The sequence below is a fragment of the Hippoglossus stenolepis genome, chromosome 21 (genome assembly GCF_022539355.2).
Source record: "Hippoglossus stenolepis isolate QCI-W04-F060 chromosome 21, HSTE1.2, whole genome shotgun sequence".
NCBI classification, from domain to species: Eukaryota; Metazoa; Chordata; class Actinopteri; order Pleuronectiformes; family Pleuronectidae; genus Hippoglossus; species Hippoglossus stenolepis.
In genome coordinates, this window is record NC_061503.1 from 581967 (window position 1) to 599742 (window position 17776).

At 42.1% G+C, this 17776-nt stretch overlaps 1 protein-coding gene across 1 annotated transcript in view; it reads left to right on the forward strand.

Moving 5' to 3' along the window:
- Nucleotides 1-13115: 13115 nt before the first annotated feature.
- Nucleotides 13116-17776, forward strand: part of myo15b (myosin XVB) — a 100106-nt gene continuing 95445 nt past the window's right edge. The window contains exons 1-3 of the mRNA XM_047338416.1: nt 13116-14624; nt 16280-16344; nt 16703-16766. Of these exons, the coding sequence (XP_047194372.1) occupies nt 13116-14624; nt 16280-16344; nt 16703-16766 (1638 nt within the window). The remainder of the gene's footprint in view (nt 14625-16279; nt 16345-16702; nt 16767-17776) is intronic.

Genomic DNA, 17776 nt, shown 5'->3' on the forward strand with positions numbered 1-17776 from the left:
GCAATCCAAGGTTGGCAAGTGGCCTACGCGGCATTGTGACCACTGTGGACCAGGTGGTCAAGGTGGGGTCTCTGATAGAAAAGGACTGGAGTAACTCCAAAGATTACTGGAGCTCTGTACAACAGTCCAACCCTTCAGACCGCTCTTCTAAAAGGTCCAGCAAGAAACCTGAGCATGGCCAGGGCTGTGGGCATGGAGCAGATGTGGCCTCTGTGCTTGGGATCCCAACTCTCCTTGTGGTGCTCATAGGGATCCGAGGCACAAGGGAGGGATGCTGTTCTGGATTCAGGATGTACACATTCCCCGATGAGTAGAACCCTGTGGGAAAACATAAGGAAAGTGGATGAGAGTGTGAGTGAAATACCAAAGATTATTCTGGCCAACGGGCAAGAGAGTAAAGCTATCGGGAAGGCTACCTTGCTCCTCTCCCTCCACGATGCCCACATCACCATCAGCATACATGTTTTAGGTGACGACCAGCTATGCATGCCTTTACTGCTTGGCTTGCACTTCATGTGTGCAAGCCAAATCATCTTAAAGCCACACATGAGGAGATATGTCATGCTAGTTCTTACCAAAAACACGTGATGCATTGCAGTGGAGCCACGCAGTGACTACAGTCAACTTTTACATGGCTGTAATGGACAATGAGAAGCCATCAGCAATTACCCTCTTGGAAGCTCCACCCAAGGTGGTCAGGCCACTGCTGCAGAAGTGGTATACAGTTTGGAGTCCTGACTAAGGATGAGCTTCCAGTACGAAGGAGGGCTTACAGAGTGTCCATGCAAAAACAAACAGTGATTGAGGAAGAACTTTAAAGAAATGCTCGGCAATGGTGTCATAGAGCCATCCTCTTCTGCTTAGGCTGCTCCAGAGGTTTTGTTCCCGAGGAAGGATGGAACTCCCTGCCAGTGGCGGATTTAGAAATTTGGGGGCCCAAGGCGAACACAGGCATGGGGCCCTCTGCATCCGTTGTTCTCCACCTTTTTTAATCCTTATCTAAGAAAGTCTTCTTTCCAACCCAACAAAACATATTAATAGTTAATAGTGCACTCACAGTAAACTCTTATTTTCATAAACAATATGATCTCTGTACAATAAGAATGTACTGTATTGTCCATTCACATCTATTACCTTGGTTTTCAGCAGGATATCTGATTAATGTTGAAGATGGGCCTCTGTCTTATATCTTGTTTTAATTAAGTGAGAAGATAACACACAAGACAATAGGTCAATTATGGAGTTACAGAAATAATAACAAAATATACTTTCAAAAGTGATTACCATTTCTCTTTGTCCCTGTCTTTCTCTTACTCTCCTCCTTAGTCCCTGTTTTCTCTTTCTCTCCCTTGAATGTTTTTATTTTCATGTCTTTCTATTAAAAACGTTTTTTTAAATCGTCATGTATAGGCCATCATGTGAAATACCAGGAGCGAAGTGTGAAAATGTGTGTTTGCGTGTGTGCGTGCGCGCACACAAACACAGAGGTCTCGGGGTCCCGCCCCCACTCACTCGCTCAGAGCGACACACACGCTTATCCAATGCCACTGGTGCATGAAATCTTTGAGTCTTTACAAGGGGCCTGGTACTTTAGCTCTCTCGACCTTCAGAGTGGGTACTGGCAAGTGTCAATGGATGAAGAGAGCAAACACAAGTCTGCCATGGTCACGCATATAGGCCTGTTTCAGTTTAAGGTCATGCCATTTGGTTTACGGAATGCTGGAGCCACCTTCCAGCGGATGATGGAAAACGTCCTGGGGAAGTTAAGAGGGAAAATCTGCTTCATCTACATAGACGACATCATTGTCTTCTCCAGAACTCAGGAACGACATCTTTGTGACATAGAGGCAGTTTTCCAAAAACTACACCAGGCTCATCTAACCCTTAATGTCAATAAATTACACCTGTAACAGATTTAGCTCTCTTTCGTTGGGCATGCAGTTTCAGGCCAGGGAGTGGAAGTAGACCCCAAACATTTTTTTAATCCATTGCAGCCTACCCGCAACCCACTGATTTGAAAAGAAGGTTATGATACCAGCCCACCAACCCCAGAAACCTCTGGGGTTTAAGTTTATTCCTCGGCTGGCAGACATTGTAGCCCCACTCAATAATCTCAAGGGAGTGCCATGCGAGTGATCTATGTATTGTCAGGTCACCTTTGAACAGCTTCCTACTGTCCCCACCAGTGCTGACTCAACCAAGCCCACACCTTGGCTTTCAGGTTCATTGTGACTCCAGCGATGTGGGTCTTGGAGCTGTCCTGATGCAGACCATTGAAAGAGAAGAGAAAGTCTTTGCCTTTACATCAAGGGTTCTTCATGCTGCCGAGCTGAGGTATTCCACATCAGAAAAGAAATGTCTGCCAGTTGTTAGGGCGAAGTGGTGACATTATCTGGAAGGTGAAACGTTTGACGTGTTCACAGACCACAGAGTTCTAGCCTGGGCATTCAACTGTCCCAAAACCTCATCCTGCATTACCAGATGGACACTGAGGCTACAGGTGTTCTCCTACTGCGTCCATTACAAGAAAGGATGCTGTAATGTTGTCCCAGATGCACTGTTCCATGCACCTTCTCTACAAGAATGGACTGCGTGTATCGCTGTTGCAAAATCATACTGGTCCAATCTCCCCAATTCCCTTCAGGACATCGAAAAAAGAAGAGCAGTCTGACACAGTATGCCAAGAGCTTGGTCAAACCATCTGCCAGCACGCACCTGGCCGCATTCATTATCAACAGCAGCAAGGAGCGTTGTACGAGGGTGTGCCATTGAAGTATGGTGGATTCAACTACCATATGGTCATCCCTGTGGTGCATGTGTCAGAGGTCCTTGCTTGCTTCAACAACAGCCTGTTTAGAGGTCATTTAGGGAGGATAAAGACTCTTGAAGGTGGCTTGGTGGCCAACTGTAAAAGGGCTGCTGTTGGATCATGAAACACCATGGCTAAACTTTAGCGAGAGTCCATCATGGACTCAGTCTCAAACACGCGAACAATTGCAGTGAATAAGAGCTGAAGTTTTGATTGTCACTCAGTGCCCAGGTCCCCACAGATTACATGAACCACACTTGCTGAAAGTGGACACATTCTTCCTATTCCTTAGCTTCTGAAGGACTCACTTTTAAGAGGGGTCTGTTTGTTACTAGTCTCACTATGAAGTTGTGCCGTTTGATTACCTTGTTTCTGTAATCATGTCTTAAAAATACTCTTCATGTTAGCAGAGTTCTAGCCTGGGTACTCAACTGGTGGCTAACTCTTCATGTTCAGTAAATTGGTCGAGCTTTTTTCGCCCTGAAGATGCCAAAACACCAAGTCTGCCAGATCCTAAAAAATGACATCTTCACACGCTGGGGGGTGCCCACTTACCTGGGGTCCGACGAACCCCCAATTCACAAGCCAACTGATGTCCAGCCTATGTGACTTCTGCGGCATGGCACAAAAGCTCACAAAGTCCTCAGACCAATCTGACGGAGAGGGTCAATAGGACACTGAAAACCATGATCGCCTCTTTTGTGGGGAACCACCATCAAGACATCAACACAGCAGTACATGAGACCTGTGATGGCCGCTGCAGCAACCACACACACTGAAACTCAGTAACATGGTGGTAACCTTTCTTAATTCCTAATTTGCTTAGTTTGTTTCTCTTTGCACACGCACCCACATCACAGATAAATAACTGGACACATAGATTTTGGTTTAATACAACATACTTCATTTATGTTATATCTTTCTTTTCTCTGATAATTAATCAAGTTTTCTTTGAGTTACCAGTTCCTGGGGGTTGCTGCTGGAGTCATCTGGCCATTCATCAAAAGGAGGCCCAGCTGCAGCAGACAACCTTAAATGGCTTTGAGCATTAATTGGCCTGCACCATGTCACTTGTAATCATGGGGAGGGATATTGTTTGTTTTAATCTTTGACTACTTTTTGATATTTATGTTTAATTATTGTTCCTACGTTAATATTATACGGCCTTATACTGGGGTATTATGTTGTGGCTGTAGTTTGTTTTCAATATTATTATGTTTAATTCTACCCCCCTTTTGTGTTTTGAGTGGCTTGATCCGCCACTATATATGTTCCCCTGTGTAAGTTGAGAGGGAGTTTTTGTGGTGATGTTAACTTGGCTTCACTGGGTACCAAAGGCTAGTTTGGTTGGTTGACCTTTTGCTGGCCCAGATTGGTGAAGTTTGACCTTTTGCATTTTTGTTAATGAAACCAAATTAAAATACTATTTTTTCAAAGAAAACTATCTGTGGCTCTCTGGTCTTCCTGCTCGGTCCCTGACAAGACCACTGGTGTGACCCCTGCTGTGCTAGCCCTGGGATGCAACCTTAATGACCCACTAGAGTGTCTCATTCACAAGTCCACTGTACCCAGCACTCCCTCATACTACACACTACACACACATACACAAATGCTTAAGGAGGTGGAAAGACGTGTGGGCGTGACAAAAGCCAGACAAACCAGATACTGTAATGCACAACGCAGAGATGTACACTTTGCAGTTGGGGATCTGGTCTGGGTTTCGTCACGACCATTGTCTAAAGCCTCAGCTAAATTCTCTGCCAAGTTTGCATCCAGATGGTGAGGGCCTGTCAGGGTAGAGAAAAGGCTAGGTCCTGTAAACTACTCTGTTCGTTGGTTAACTGATAAAATGAGGGTGGATAATGTAAATGTGGTCCACGTGAAACCATTCTAAAGTCCTGATAAGCTGCTGGCTGAGGGGGAGGGTGTAGTGATCGCCTGCCTTTTGAGTAGTTAAAATAAGGTGAATCGTTACAACAGTGCTATGACCTCTTTAAGGTAAGATGGGGCCATATCATTAACGGCTCTGTAGGCGAGGAGGAGAATTTAATTTAATTTAAATTTAATAAGAAGCCAGTGTAGTCTAGCTAATACAGGAGAAATGTCATCTCGTTTCCTGGTTCTTGTCAAAAAATACAAAATATATATATAAAGAATAACAAATATTAAAGAGAGAATGCAACATGGTATCCGGATGTGTGCGAGGTTCAGGTATTGGGTGAGTCCAGAATGTTCTCTGTCAGACAGAGGTGACTGTTGTAGTATAATTGCCCGTGGCAGGAAAGATTTCCTGTAAAAGTCCTTGTGACAGCACATGCACCTCCTTCGGAGAAAATACGGAGCAACTGTGGAGTTCAGTGCATGTCTGAAAACAGTAGCTTTCGATAAGGGAGACCTGAGCTGCTAGCGGACACTGAGAAGAGACGGTCCTGTGAGAAGGGGTTAGGGAGTTGATTTTGTATCAATAAAAACGTGTCCTGGTGAGGGGCTGTCCTCTAGTCTTGTGTTGGAGACCCATGGTGGCAGGCAACTACGCCACAATTAAATTTGGGTATATAGGTAAGGAGATTCAGAAATACAATAAAGAAAAATAACAAAAGTTTCAATAATTGTGCAAAACATCACACACATTGCAGCAACTGAACTCACAAGAGAATGATCTATTCCTGTATTCACAGAGCTATGTTCCACTAACACTTTCAAGAAAGAGAATACAAATGATACATACAGGGGGCGGCAACAGCCAGACAGTGGCCTACGACTTTCAAGCTGTACCTGCCGTCAGGGAAACGGCTAGTGCTGGTGAAATATGAGCGGCTAAACTACATTCAACTAACAAACCCACAATGAGGGCAGGATAACTTCATTTGTCAAATTGTTGCACAGTTGAGATGGTGTTCCTGCTTTGGCATTTTAGCCTGTTGCCCCTCCACCTGGGCCATTAGGACAGCTGCAGGGTTATCAGCTTGTCCGCCATTTACTGAAGTTTCGCCCCCTATTCCTTTCTCCCTGCAAGGGGGCGGTGGCATATTGGGGATGTCTCCCCATCATCCCCTGCAGCTGCCTTTAAAGCCAGGTCCTTTTCTGCAGTCTGTGCTCCAGAAATGCAGAGGCTCAGTGAATTAGACCATGCTGTGTCTACGGTTTGTGCCGTGACTCGTGAAATGACTGCCGCTCTGACTGATAGTGAGGCAGTTTTGGAAAAGCTGTGTGATGGGAAAAAACTTGTCACTGCCAACTGATCTTTGTGTTTCTCGTTTAGAATTGTTGAAAGAAAAAATAGAGGACCAATCTCTAAAGGACCTGTATGACTTAGTTTTGCCTACATCTAAGGTAGGAAAAGTGAAGCAGGGATATTTCATTGTGAGACATTTAGTGGTGAACCTATTCTGCAATTCGTATTTCCTTCAACATTTAGGACATCTGTAATTCAGACAGCTCATAATGTTGCAGGACATATGGTTATGATAAAAACCTACAATCATAACCTTCAGCATTTTTTCTGGCCACGTTTAAAACGTGATGTTTCTGCATACATAAAGATATGTCACACATGTCAGGTTACAAGCAAACCTAATAAACAATAAAAAACGGCTTCTTTGTATCCAATACCTGCAGTGAGTTTTGTGTTTGAGCACCTGATTATTGACTGTGTGGGTCTTCTTCCCAGGTCCAAGTCAGGGTGTTCTTATTTGTTGACTGTAATGTGTCAGCCAACAAGATATCTGGTTGCTTATCCACTCTGCTCCATCTGCAAAATCTGTTGTGAAGACCCTGAGCCAATTCATGTCAGTGTTTGGGATCCCTCAAATAGTACAAAGTGTTGAAGGGTCAAATTTCACATCTTGGTTATTCGCACAAGTTCTTAAACAGCTTCAAATAAACCATAACAAGGCCTCTGCGTACCATTCACAGAGCCAAGGTGCACTTGAGCGCTTCCATCAACATCTTAAATCCTTGCTGTGTGCTTATTGCAAAGAACTAAAAGCAGACTGGGAGGAAGGTTTACCTTGGTTCTTGTTGGCGGTGTTCAGGATTTAGTCCTAATGAGCATGTTTTTGTACACACTGCCATTGGCTTCTTGTCAGCGGTGCAGAATCAGTGGATGGTGAATGATCCTCCACAGAACTTAATTACCTATGTTAATGGTTTCAGACAGACAAAAAAAAACAGTTTGTCCACAGAGTACAACAATGGAAATGTAGGGCAAGCGACCAGGTTTTAAGTCAGCTGTAGGTGTACAATCGTCAGCACAGCTAGTTCAAATCCTGTCTTGCTTTTGTTTCAGCAGCCATGTCTGCCCTGGTATTTCCCTGCGAAATGGAAGAAAATGGGTTAACATACTTGACATACAGATAGCAAATGTCTTAGGTAGTGGAGCATGGAGCATCCAGTAATACAGAGACAAGTGTGCAATGTGCAATCAGTTCGTTTGAAGCAGTTTTTACAAAGAGCGCTATAATCATGTAAAACTCAAAAGGCATAGCTAGAGTCTGGATTGTAGCAGACTTATCCTTAGCAAGTTCACAGGCTCTTATCAATTCAGCTGTCTGTAAAGATACATGTCGTGATAGAGTTTCTGCTATTAATGTAACATTATATCAAATTTGACTCGAAACAGCGTCATTTACACCATGTTTACAGCCCAAATGTCCTCTGATATCCTCCTCTGGAGACGCATTTACGTTCACACGCACACAAGGTCTCGCGGTAGCATCGCTACTTTAGGTCCCGACATTTAGGCTTAAAACATTGTGTAAATGGTGCTGTTTCAAGTCCTTTGAATGTCGGGGCTTACAGACAGGTGCAGTATGGAGGCATTTCTGTTGTTCACCGCAGGGATGACCATATGGTAGTTGAATCCATTGTATTGTATTTTGCTGCAACGCTGTTTACCCTTGAAACTCCAAAGTGTTTTGTGGACCCAAACACTTCACTTATCCCTCCATCAGCATAGTGGTGAGTAGATAATGAGTGAATTTTCACTTTTCTGTGAACTATCCCTTTCAGGCTTTTAGAAACACGTGTTGTACCATTTGTTAAGGAAGTTCTCTGGAAGCTGGTGAAAGGAGAACTCAGGCAGCAGCTGATGTCTTATGCAAAAGATTTTAATGTAGACTTGATGCATCAAGGAGACCAGAAGGTGAAACAATATACAAACGCTAACAGAGTTACTTGAGCAATTGTCACCCCCAAGAAGATGTCTCCCACAGCATCCACATATATCTGTCAGGATTTGTGAGGCAGATGGACCCAGGATGCAAAGTTTAAACTAAAGAGTCTTTTTAATAAACAGTCTTTAACAGAAAAATAACAAACGCAGGAATCTCAAAAGGTAAAACTGAAGAAACAAAAGCACATGGGAGAAAACACAGGAGGCTTACACAGGAGATCAGGAGACACAGGATACAGAAACACAGGAGGACAGGACATAACGGCACTTAGACAACGATCCGACAAGGACAAAGGGGAGCACAGAGACTTATATACACACACAGGGAAGGCAGAGGCAATTGGACACAGGTGGACTGGTGCAGACAATCACAGACAGGAAGTGAAGAAAGAAAACACACAAGCAACAGAGACTACAAAATAAAACAGGAAACAGAACACGGAGTGTGAAAACATGAAACACGAGGAGATACTAAATAAACTGAAAACACTTTGGAAACGGTGGAAACTAAACACTGAAAAATACCAAACCATGACAATATCTCCCTCTACTTGTGTCACCCATTCCAACAGCACATCCATGAAAGGCTAGAATTGCTGTCACTCTTTATGTAACATGTAGGTGTTTGCATCCTAATGGAGAGTTAAGCCTTAATATGCATTCCTAAATCACAGTGTGTCCGTAGTACGTAGACACTACAATGTACTGTTGGTTGGCCCTTTATCTATAACTTGACCTTGGGTACTGCTTGGAGAGAGAAGGGAATATCTGTGGAATTAGACAGGCACTATTCTCCTGTACAGATATAATGTAATATACAATATACATAATATATAGTGGCATATACAGTAATGTGTGAGGATGGTAAAAAATTCCTCAACACCATCAACGATTTTTGTGTTTCTAGGGATATTTACAAGGCTAACGTTAAAATTTGGAAGCAAAAATTAAAGGTGGAGCTCCTTTTATTAGGCCTACATCATATTGACCTTGATATAGTCACAATTTCTTCAGAGTCCTCTGTCGTAGTTTGAACATGAAATAAACGTTCACATCTAGTTGTTAAATGCTCTCTGCGTTTGACATGAACCATTAAGCAGTACTGCATTGTGTACACATTTTCCCATCATTATTATGGAGTACTCTAGGTGATGAGTGTACATTTCTAATCATAATTGTTGTATCCAACTTCCCAGATCTTTTCATTCCGTGGATTTTTGGTTGGTCAGTGTAACATGAGGAGCATATAGATCTTGACAACCTTGACTGTATCTAATTTAGGCTAAACCTGAGTTAGACAGGTGGTATCATTCTAGCAATGCAGTAAATGCACTCTGTGAGCATGCTCTGAGTTTATTTATTTTATTTCTTTATTTAGCCAGTTCTCATTTATTTAGGTCACAGTCATATTCACTCCAATACACATGCCCACAGAAGAGGATTTCACATTCATACGGCTCTGCTCACATTGCCCTCAACAACTTTATACCATCCTTAGTAGAGATTATTCAAAAACCCATTCTGCACTGCAAATCTCTTCCCAATGAATTATTCTGTTATATCTGTTGTTTTTGTTCAAGGAGTGCAATGGCATCCTCTCTGTATTTATGGGAAGATTTTAATGTTCTTACTGTCTTGTGCAGGTTGTTCCTTAACACAAGTATCTTCATGTCGAGCTAGTTGGCAGTCATCCCTTCCCTGACTCTGCCGCAAGTGAGTCTGAAGTTTCAAACTACTGCTTTGGAAGGTCTTTGGCCCAATGATTGGATAAGCCACATTTGAAGCAGGCATCATCTCTCTTGCTTCCTTTGCCGACTCTTCCTTCTCTGCCACAAGCTCTGTGTGCCACCACGCCCAGTCTTTGCTTCATACATATCAAATGAGCCACCTAGAAAAAACAATGTTTCCAAGAGAAACAAAAAACTTTTAAAAGGGTAAAAAGAACATAGAAACCTCAGAGAGAGCCACATGTGAGGGATCCCTCTCCCAGGACGGACAGAAGTGCAATAGATGCTACCTGTAATGGAGAACATCAGAAAGATAAGGGTATTTACAGCATTGATTAGAATAAACACTTTGTAGCATAATGGAAGGTCAATGAATTGATGGATTATTGTCAGTAATGAATGAGTATCTGAGGAGAAATATTGTATATCAAGCAGTCTTGTTGTAATCATAGTCCATGGTCAGCAGCCACCACGATCATGATCCACCATCAAGATCGGATTCCACTATAGTCCACAGTCATTGTCCACTGCCACCATCAGGATCCACCATCAGCTGCCACCTCGATCGTGGTCCACCACCACTATCAGATGCCAACACGATACAGGATCTGCCATTATTATCACGATCTGTTTCCTGGAATAGGTGATCACAAGCTTCTCTGAAAAGAGGTTGAGGTTTCTTCAATTGTCCATCAATTGCCCTTGCTGGGAGATAATCCCACTGTCCTTGAAACAGCCAGAGGTTAAGACCCTCTTAGTAATGTGCTGGAAATAATCTAGAATATATTGTATACAATATATGGAGACAATCTTACCACGGTTAAGTCAGGCAAGCGTCTCGTTGAACAAAGGTTACATATTTCTTATATAGCATTTGTGGAAGCCATGAACTTAAAACCCTTTGGTATAAGTTTCACATCATGCAGGCTGGTCCAATGATTGGTCTACAAAAGGGTCAGTCCCACACAAATAATATGCATTATGTATTTGACACAGAGACCCCTAACTGGACAGGTTGGCGCCGGGAGGCCCCAAAACCAGAAAAAGAAAAACTGTATCCATAGATCGTGGTGAAATACATGTGGTAAAAAGAAAGCCCGACCACAAAATCATGAAACCCAAAACCAATCGACCCATAAGTCATGCATTTGTTTACTATTTACAAGTCTCAAATATACATTTGAATCCATATCACTATTAATTTATCTCAAAAATCGTAATTTTGCCTTTCATGCTAGATTGTACTCATCATCACCCCATCCACTACTCTTTAATCAACCACCTCAAATCTGTTACGTGCTTAGGTTCCCTAAAATCAATCAATCAATCAATCAAATTATATTTGTAAAGCCCATATTCACAAATCACAATTTGTCTCATAGGGCTTTACCAAGGTGTGACATCCTCTGCCCTTAACCCTCAACAAGAGTAAAACTACTTATTTAATGGGGTAAAATAACATTCAATTTTGCTGATAATATACAGTCTGATTCTGTGAATGTCCTACCCCTTTAAAGTGGATCACAGTATTCGTTGCTGTAGTTCTTCTGCTATTAGTATTTGCTGCTAACTTTTGTGCTTTTTTTACATGGCTCCATGAACTGCGATTGCAGTAAAATTGGTCAGTTGGACAGAATGGAATTGATGTGAAGGTCAAATAGATTAATATTCCAGTACAAAAGGACAAGCATTCACTCTCAGATTAAAAACAAGTCATTAAACCTCTTTCTCTCTCCTCCATCAGCACCCATTGGTGATCACTTGAAGCAGGACCTCTCACCTTTCCTCCCAAGCATTCACCAGCTGGTCATATGAACAATGGAGCAGTATGGCCTGACAGATAAAGCTGAATTATTTAGATGGGACTTTGTGTTTGTGTGTGTGCGCATTGGTGCATGCCAGCTCACCTTTGTCAAGGGGGCACAGTGCATATGCATAACCACACTCAAACTTATTGGGTTTGTGCAATTGTCACTTTATATCTCCTTGATATTGGGGTGTAACTGCCCCCCAGTTTGTTTGTTAGTATCAGTAAAACCAGCACTTTAGGACAAGCCGGAGCACATTGCGGCCCCCAGCCATGCCTAAGTTCACCTGAGAAGCCTGGTAAGGTATATTAAGTTGAACTGAGCTCTTATTACTGTCCCCCCAAGGCACATGGGCTACACAACTATATTTAGGCAGATCTAAAGATAGCATCTCACTGCCATGTTTGTGGTTGCAATGGGAAAGGATGCAGTATGGAAATCTTGAATGAATTTTGCTTTCTTCCTGGTTTGTTTCAATATTCAAAATTCAAGTTTATCTTAATCGAGATTCAGTGCAACTGTCAAACTCAGAGCAAGCAACAGGGACATAAAGTGTTAAACCCAGTCTAAATGTTGATAGATTGAGCAAGGGACCAGTTTTCAATGAGCTTTACAAATGTGATCGCCAAACTATTCTGTACTTTTATTGAAAGGCCAACATATTGTATCTGTTTGTGGGTTGTTGTCAGATGTTTTCTGATGTTTTAAAACCGAAGTTTACACAGTCTTTTTTCCTTTTCTTAGTCAATATGGAAAATTACACTCTAAATACAAATTATCAGATTTTGTTATTCTGTAAGCATCTTAAACTTAAGAATGAATTTTCATGTCACCAGTCAAGTATCAAGGTAGGAAAAATGCTATGTAGCAAAGGGCTGAGGAATCCAAAAAAGGAAATCAACAGAAAAATGTGAAACAGAATGTTTCAGAGGCATCTAAGCTGAGCTGAAGCGCTTAATGTAAAACTAAAAAGAAGGCAGGTGAAGCATAACAAAAGGAATGAAGCAAATGGTATATCACCACCTCAACATGAAAAAGATGGTAAAATACAGGTGGCATAAACAAGACTACCAAACTTGTTCACCTAAAGCACTTACTAAAAAAACAGGGAGAATCAATAACAAGCTACTTAAGACTGAAAGCAAGAGAAGTGAACTCTCAAAGTGACAAGTGAGGAGGAATCAGTGAGCATTGCAGAAGGCTCAGTGGATGCTACTGAGCAGGAAACCTGTAATAATGAGGAGGAGGGGGAATGGTGCTGTGACGCAGAGCCACCTGAGAAAGGGGAGTAAGAGGAGTGGTGAGGAGACAGAGCCATCAGATACTCAAAGATATACAGAACAGACAGCAAACGAGGAACCGGACAGTTTTCAGAAGAAGCAAGAATTGTGGAACCAGTGGCATCCATTGCAGAGGAAGAGGTAAATTAAGTTGACCTATTTAAGGACCTAATCAGTGATGGGGCTAAAGACAAGGAAATAACCCTGGACTTATCTTACAAGCCAACAGCTGATAAAACCTACAGAAGATGCGGACTGACTCCACATCCCTCCAAGCATGTACAAGTGCCAACATACAGGATGGTTAAAAAAACTAAGATGGACAAGCAAGCAGAGAGGGCAGAAAAACAGAGGGTTGAAGTAGAAAAGAAAAGGTTAAAAAAGGAAGCAAATCAAAAAGCCAGTAAACCAAAAAAGAAGACAAAGAAAGAGGACAAATCCACTTCTGGAAGAGAGGATATAAAATCAGTAATAGGTATTTCCCCCAACAAGGTTGACACAGAAAAGAGCAGGACATTGGTAACAAAGAAAATAAAGAATGCCGACCTAGAACATGAGGAGGAGAAGACTGAGCCAACGATGACCAAAGCCATCAAAGACGAAATAATGCTGCTCAAGGGCAAAGGTAAAGACCTGAGAGCCATTCTGGAGCCTGAAGAGCAGCAGGATGCCCAAAGTTCTGTGAAAGGGCAGCGACAGAGTTTGCTTTTTCGCAATGTCAAGATGAAATCTCTCCAAGACAAAGCAAATAAGATGTTAGCAAATCCTGATGTGGAAAAATCAGCGAGTGAGACCATTGATGAGGGGTCCAGTAAACCCAAGGATGGTTTAATAGCAGGAATAAATGTTGTGGCATCTCCTCATCGAGTGTCTGGTTGGATTCAGAAGAAGCTTAACTTTAAAAATAAGGTTTCTGTTTGGACTAAAGCCATTGGGGTCTCTCACTGGCTGTCTTTTCAGGCCATAAAACAAAAACAAAGCACCAGAAAATCTAAAGGAAATGTTCTCCAATACAGGATGGCCATGAGAGTTGCCAGTAACACCAGGCTGGTCAGAAGGAAAAACAAGAGCTCCCTTCAGGATAAAATGGTGGAGAAAACTGGCCTCCAGAGAAAGGAAGTGGAGGGATGCGAAGAAGTATTCCCAGCTGAGGTAGAAGCCAAATATGCTGTAGTACTCCCCAGGATGAACATCGTGGGCATGAAAAAGACACTCATAGCACCCTTTCGAACTCCTGGACCTCCCACTTCATCATGTACCCCTGAGTCACCAGGAGAGCCCACTACCTTAGAGCTCAAACCCAACAAAATGGGTGCCAGGCTTGTACACCTTGTCAAGCCAGATCCCACCTTGCTTAGGTCCACTCAGAAGACCTTTCCAGCACTTACATTAGACGGGAATGTTGCAGGGAAGGTCCCTGGGTCCAGTGGTTCGACGAAAAGAACATCCAACACTGAGCATAAAGGCAGGAGGGCTGCTCTAGACAGTGAGGATGGAGTCACTGTGCAACAGGCTGACAGAGGGAGACTGGACCAATTCCAGATCAACTTAACCAAGATGTCATTGTCAGGGGGAATGATAGGTGATGGATTGACATGGGCCAAAGGGCCAGAGCCAGAGAGAGAGGATGCAGCTGCGATACCTAGTTCAACCACTCAGCCGTTATCAAGTGGGGAGGCAAATGCAGTGATGTCAGGTGGCTGCTCCTTGTATGAAGAAGAGACAAACAGGGAAGTAGCCCAGCTGATGGATGTGGGTGGTATACATACTATCACCCAACCAGAGGTGCACTGGGTTGGGAACCTGCAGATGAATGGGGACCCTCAGGTATGTATTATATTTTTGGTGTTATAGTAAATGCTGAAGGGGACGGCATATAGCTCACCTGGTAGACCTGCCGCCCCAAAGAGGCTACTGCCTCCGCAGCGGCCTGGGCTTGATTCTGACCCGTGGCCTATTGCTGCATGTCTTCCCCCACTCCCTCTAAACCCCCTTCACAGCCATTTCTCTGTCATATCAAAAATAAAGCCCAATAGATTTACTTAAAGGGGACATAGCATGCCCATTTTACCACAAGTTGATATGGTTCCTTGGGGTCTTAATGAAATGTCTGTAACATACTTTGGTCAAAATACCACAAGGATCATTTCAAACAGCACCCTTTTTACCCTGTATAAAACAGCCCTCCACAGAGTGACCTGTTTTGAGTGCCTGTTCCTTTAAATGCTAATGAGCCAGCCCCCCCCCCATGATTTTAAACGATATAAATTACATATTTTATATGATATAAATTATCAAATATGCATCCCATGCTTTGTATTCCTCTTCTGTTGTCCTGGAGTTTTAATTTTCCCAATCACATAATTAAATGTCCCCCTCTGCCCATCCACTACAAGCACACAAGCAGACAGACAGAGAGAGAAAGAGGGGGGGGGGGGGCTATGAAGACCATCATTTACCCCGAACCCCGACATTCAACGGGTACAACAACAAGCGGAGAAAGCCAAGGCCATGTAGGGAGACTTCCAGTGCCTTGTTACGACACAAAACCCAGGAAGCTCAATCGAGTCGCTCAAGCATGACGTTTCTGACTTAGAGGAACCATAACAAAACGCGCGAGTGTTTTTTTCCCAATGTTTTTGGGTTGGTAGACATGCCAGATACCCACATTAACCTGTAGAAGCACTAACAAAGTGGAATTTGCATGCTATGTCCCCTTTAAAACAAAAAGCTGAAGTAAACCACCAGTAAGATATAGTATGAAATACCATTCTGTCACATGAAGAAGAAGAACATCAAGAAAACAAGTCCCTATATTGTCAGGACTGGCTTTGTGCTGAGAACACATTGCCACACCAGATGGTGGAGAAGCTAAGCAAATTGACAGATGATGACAGTTGGCAGGGGGCGCTTGGAATTTAAAGGACCCCACACAGGAGAGTCGAGTTGTCAGCACACAGGTATTTTATGTATAACGTCCCGTTAGCTGCCCTCGCCACAAACAGCTGAAGTGTGTTTTTGTATACACACGCACAACATATATATGTTTTATATATGTAAGGTAGGTTTCTCTACCTTACTGAGGTACCTTACCTTATATATGTAAGGTAGGTTTCTCTACCTTACTGGAACACAACACAAGAGAGCCTCAGTATATGCCATTTCACTATTTTTTCTCTCTTCTCGTAGCATTTTTCCATAAACTGTAATTATTCTTTATCGAAAATATCATTGTGAAAATTGACTCTATTGTTGTATATTGACTATCACACTGCTACACTACTACTATGAGAAGAGTAAAATATTTGCAGCAGAGAAGTGCAGAATCAAAGCACATAAAGGGCTCTCATTCACATTTTGAAAAAATCAAATTAAATTCAATGTTACTCAGACTAGAAGATGGCTGTGGAGAGAAGTGAAGAGCTAAATTGTTAGAAATTGTTTGTCCTCAGGTAAGGTAGTACTGTTATTGTCACTTTCAGGTGGAAATGCCAGGAAGCAGAAGACCTGTAGAGGTGGATGAGGTGGAAGATCTATCTCAGTTGAAGTGAGTTTAAACACACACACACACACACACACACACACACACACACACACACACACACACACACACACACACACACACACACACACACACACACACCCTACAATCTACAATACAAAGTTTTTTGGAATGTGTTTAATTTACTTCAATAATAAAATAAAAAAGGGTACTACACAAGTCATGAAAGAACCAGCACTTATCTTACAAATTATTTAATGTGTGAATAAAATAGGTATTATTCTCATTCAATAGTGCAAGCAAGGGAGAACATTCATTTTTAGAAGTGATTTTGAAAAATGTATTTTATATCTAGAGAAGGTACATTTATGCATAGTTTTAACCTGTTTCTCTATGTTCTTAGAGAGGTGTGCGAGAGCTCTGTGATTTTGAATTTGAAGAAGAGGTTCCACCGCGACTGTATTTATGTAAGTTTCATTACTGACCACACACAATGATAATAAATGTTTAATAGCTACACACTAGCCACAATTTCAAACAGTATTTATTATCAATCGGAGAAGCTAGTTCAGTGAATGTCTTTTACAGAAGACTTAAAAAAATCTATTTTTTCTTCAGCCTTTAACTAGATCTTGCACTCCTGCATGCTTTTTTTTTTTTTATACGTTTTAACATGTTTTTATTTTTAATCTATTTTGTATGTAAAGCCCTTTGAGCTACAATTTTTGTATGAAAGGTGCTATACGAATTAAGCTCTATTATTATCAATGGAATCATTACTAACGTACCGGTATAGTCTGAGCCTCAAAGGCCCATAGTCAGCCCGATGCATGTTGTATGCATTTTGAAGAGAATAGACATTCAAGCACACAGGTTCCAGGCCAGGATGCTCTATCATGCAGGTGGGGGACTGAACTTGGTTTATGCTCTTAAGAACCTAATGAGCAGAACAAATAAGACACTCTGGTACCACAAAATAACGACTTTGGCTACAGTGCAGATTATTTCATAGTCTAACTTGTGTGTCTCCATGCAGCACACATTCTGTCTATCGGCTGGCATCATGGCACAATTACCACAGGTGGAAAAAGCGACACTACTAGCGAAATAACGGCATGTGACCTTATTATAAAATGTACGTTATGACAACAAAAGCAAAATGCTAACTACGCTACCACACGATTATACACTTAATGCGATAGGCTTTATCTTTTCAACCTTCTAAAGCAACTGCCATTATATCAAATACAATGTTTTTTAACTAAGTGTTTTGTTACATGAACTGAGCTTTTAAACCGAGGATTATTAGAAAATAACTGAATAAACCATTTCTGCATGCAGCAGTACAGGTGTATCAGTCTTGGGGTCTGACTCTGGATCAAATATGTAGGGTCTAATAACGTTACTCTCAACAGTAGCAATCGCCATTTGTGTTTACCAGAGAGTTTTCCCATGCTCCACCAGGAGACCAGTGATA